The 4242-nt window shown below is 39.9% G+C and overlaps 1 protein-coding gene across 1 annotated transcript; it reads left to right on the forward strand.

The window, feature by feature from the left end:
• Positions 1-1024: 1024 nt before the first annotated feature.
• On the forward strand, positions 1025-3979 carry LOC121842896 (NLR family CARD domain-containing protein 3-like). Its single transcript, XM_042312687.1, has 4 exons — positions 1025-1049; positions 1382-1466; positions 1596-1824; positions 2205-3979. Exons 3-4 carry the CDS (start codon positions 1596-1598, stop codon positions 3977-3979), a joined length of 2004 nt encoding a protein of 667 aa, XP_042168621.1. The 5' UTR covers positions 1025-1049; positions 1382-1466.
• Positions 3980-4242: the final 263 nt, after the last annotated feature.

Below are 4242 nucleotides of genomic sequence, written 5' to 3' on the forward strand. Positions count from 1 at the left end.
ATTACTGTGTAAAACCTAGCAGTACTACTGATTTCTCTGAGAGTGAGGCAGATATATATTATTACTGTGTAAAACCTATAAGATATATATTATTACTGTATAAAACCTATAAGATATATATTATCACTGTGTAAAACCTAGCAGTACTACTGATTCCTCTGAGAGTGAGACAGATATATATTATTACTGTGTAAAACCTATAAGATATATATTATTACTGTATAAAACCTAGCAGTACTACTGATTCCTCTGAGAGTGAGACAGATATATATTATTACTGTGTAAAACCTAGCAGATATATATTATTACTGTGTAAAACCTAGCAGATATATATTATTACTGTGTAAAACCTAGCAGTACTACTGATTTCACTGAGAGTGAGGCAGATATATATTATTACTGTGTAAAACCTAGCAGTACTACTGATTTCTCTGAGAGTGAGGCAGATATATATTATTACTGTGTAAAACCTAGCAGTACTACTGATTTCTCTGAGAGTGAGGCAGATATATATTATTACTGTGTAAAACCTAGCAGTACTACTGATTCCTCTGAGAGTGAGGCAGATATATATTATTACTGTGTAAAACCTAGCAGTACTACTGATTTCTCTGAGAGTGAGGCAGATATATATTATTACTGTGTAAAACCTAGCAGTACTACTGATTTCACTGAGAGTGAGGCAGATATATATTATTACTGTATAAAACCTAGCAGTACTACTGATTTCTCTGAGAGTGAGGCAGATATATATTATTACTGTGTAAAACCTATCAGTACTACTGATTTCTCTGAGAGTGAGGCAGGTATATATTATTATGTGTAAAACTGGAAATGTCATTACAATATCGTTTTGAAATAAAACTCTTCTTCTGTTTCCCCATCTGAGCTCAGAGGAGATGAGAGATGTAATGTTTGTCTCTGTTGTGTTGAAGTCCAATCCAGCAGGAAGACCAGCCTCCCTGTTCCCAGCTGTGTGTCCATGAAGAGTGACCGGTCTATGGGTCTACCTATAACTTTAGAGAGGGAGACTTTTCTACTGAACAAAGGTAAGAAGAACTCATGGGTCCTGGTCAGTGAGTTAAACAACACTGTCTCTAGTCATTTCTCCTCTCCCATTTTCCCATTTATTTTTGTTGTTTTCATAATCCATAGGCTAATCATTTTGTCCATTTTCATAGTCCTAAAACAATATTAAACAAACACAACATTCCCTCCCTCCTCCCTCCCTCCCTCCCTCCCTCCCTCCCTCCCTCCCTCCCTCCCTCCCTCCCTGCCTGTCTGTCTGTCTGTCTGTCGGTGGTGGTCGGTGTGTCGGTGGTCGTGTGGTGTGTCGTGTACTCCCTGGATGAGGAGATGTAATCTGATGTTTTGTCCACAGAAACCAACAGGACAGATCAGAGTCAGAGATTCTCAGTGGTCAGTCTTCCCAGAGTCATCAAACAGACCTGGCCTCCATATTCAGTGTATGTGGTCCTGTTGTGTACATTTGTTTTTGTTTACCTCAAATAAAGTTGATCTGTCAATCATTCATTAATGTGTTAATGAGAAAGCATTTCTTCTCTTGCTTAACTTATTTACTTTATTTATTCCAGATGCTTGAAGAGAAAATGATGACATTTGTGAAGAACGAGCTGAAGATGTTCAAGAGGATTCTTAGTCCAGAACTCCCAGAAGGCTTTGAGAGTCAGAAGCAGGATAAGGAAGTGGTGGACGCTGAAGATGAGAAGCAGGAGAGCAGTGCCAGAGAGGGGGCTCTGAAGATCACACTGCACATCCTGAGGAAAATGAACCAGAAGGAGCTTGCTGAGACACTGGAGAAATGTAAGATCTGTCTGCCTCATGTTGAATGATGTTTTATAACATTTAAAAGCTGTAGCTAAAGTACAGCTAAAGTAGCTGTGTAACTCAATGATATTGTAGCAGCCTTAACACAACACCTAGTGACCTCATCAAGAAGCAGCAGGGATGTGTTGTGGTGATTAATTTAGAGTGAGAGAGAGAACATTAATAATACCATCAATAATACCAATAATAATAGAATCAGTCACACCAGTCTGTAATGCATTATGAAAACATTTACACATTTATAGTCAGTTAAGAGAATACATTATTATAATTTAAGACTTTATAACAGTCCTACAATACTGTAGGCATTAAAACAGACGTAATATTAATATCCTCTGTGGTATTTATTCATTCAGATGAGCTTGGTGTGATTTGCCAACGTGAACACAAATCTAATCTAAAGAAGAAATTTCAATGTGTATTTGAGGGGATCGCTAAACAAGGAAACCCAACACTTCTCAATAAGATCTACACAGAGCTCTACATCACAGAGGGTGGAACAGGAGAGGTCAATAATGAACATGAGCTGAGACAGATTGAGACAACAACCAGGAAACAAGCAAGACCAGAGACTGCAATCAAATGTCACAACGTCTTCAAACCCATAACTGGACAAGATAAACCTATCAGAACTATGCTGACAAAGGGAGTCGCTGGAATTGGAAAAACAGTCTCTGTGCAGAAGTTCATTCTGGACTGGGCTGAAGGAAAAGCCAATCAGGATGTCCAATTTGTATTTTCATTCCCTTTTCGGGAGCTGAATTTGATGAAAGGGGGAAGCACTTTCATTGAACTTCTCAATCACTTCTCAAATGAAACCAAAGAATCAAGAATCTCCAACTACAACAAGTATAAAGTTCTGTTCATCTTTGATGGTCTGGATGAGTGCCGACTGCCCCTAGACTTCCAGAAGAACAACATCTGTTGGGACGTCACAGAGTCAACCTCAGTGGATGTTCTGCTGACAAATCTCATCAAGGGAAATCTGCTTCCCTCTGCTCTCCTCTGGATAACTACCCGACCTGCAGCAGCCAATAAGATCCCTTCAGAGTGTGTTGACCAGGTGACAGAGGTACGAGGGTTCAATGACCTACAGAAGGAGGAGTACTTCAGGAAGAGATTCAGTGATGAGGACCTGGCCAGCAGAATCATTTCACGCATGAAGACATCAAGGAGCCTCCACATCATGTGCCACATTCCAGTCATTCCAGTCTTCTGTTGGATTTCTGCAACAGTCCTTGAACACATGCTGAAACATCAGAGAGAAGAGATGCCCAAGACTCTGACTGAGATGTACACACACCTTGTGGTGTTTCATACCACACAGAAGAATGAAAAGTATCTTGGGAAAGAAGAGACAGGTCCACACTGGAATAAAGAGAGCATTCTGTCACTGGGAAAACTGGCTTTTCAACAGCTTGTGAAGGGCAATCTGATTTTCTATGAAGAAGACCTGAAAGAAGCTGGCATTGATATTAATGAAGCCTCAGTGTACTCAGGATTGTGCACACAGCTCTTTAAAGTGGAATGTGGGCTGTACCAGGACAAGGTGTACTGCTTTGTTCATCTGAGCATTCAGGAGTTTCTGGCTGCTGTATATGTGTTCCTCTCATTCATCAACAACAATGAGAATCTAATGGACAAACCTCAAACAAAAGACGAGTCTGAAGTTACTTTCTACAAGAGTGCTGTGGATAAATCCTTACAAAGTGAGACAGGAAACCTGGACCTTTTCCTCCGCTTCCTTCTGGGCCTCTCACTGGAGTCCAATCAGAAGCACTTACGAGGCCTACTGACAAAGACAAGAAGCAGCTCACAGAGCCATGAAGAAACAGTCAAGTACATCAAGGAGAAGATCAGGGAGAATCCCTCTCCAGAGAGGAGCATCAATCTGTTCCACTGTCTGAATGAACTGAATGACCATTCTCTAGTGGAGGAGATCCAAAGCTTCCTGAGATCAGGAAGTCTCTCAAAACCCAACCTGTCACCTGCACAGTGGTCAGCTCTGGTCTTTGTGTTGCTGACTTCAGAAAAGGAGCTGGATGTGTTTGACCTGAAGAAATACTCCAGATCAGAGGAAGGTCTTCTGAGGCTGCTGCCAGTGGTCAAAGCCTCCAGAGCTGTTCTGTGAGTAAATAAAATGACAATTAAGAACTAATCATCAGGAACAAATATTCAGTTTAGAGAAAAATATTCATTATTGAATAACGTTTTGAATCAATGTATATATTTTCACATTAGTATAACATTATGACCATACAAATCTAGGAGACGGAAGATGAATATATATGCTGTTTGAGAGAATTAATTAATTTATTTATTTATTTTTTATTTCACCTTTATTTAACCAGGTAGGCAAGTTGAGAACAAGTTCTCATTTACAATTGCGACCTG

Source organism: Oncorhynchus tshawytscha, unplaced genomic scaffold (assembly GCF_018296145.1).
Source record: "Oncorhynchus tshawytscha isolate Ot180627B unplaced genomic scaffold, Otsh_v2.0 Un_contig_9284_pilon_pilon, whole genome shotgun sequence".
In the NCBI taxonomy this organism is placed as follows: domain Eukaryota; kingdom Metazoa; phylum Chordata; class Actinopteri; order Salmoniformes; family Salmonidae; genus Oncorhynchus; species Oncorhynchus tshawytscha.

Coding starts and splice junctions, on each gene's coding strand:
- LOC121842896 (XM_042312687.1), top strand. CDS start 1,596: ATGCTTGAAGAGAAAATGATGACATTTGTGAAGAACGAGCTGAAGATG. Junction 1,825..2,204: donor TGCTGAGACACTGGAGAAAT/GTAAGATCTGTC, acceptor TTATTCATTCAG/ATGAGCTTGGTGTGATTTGC.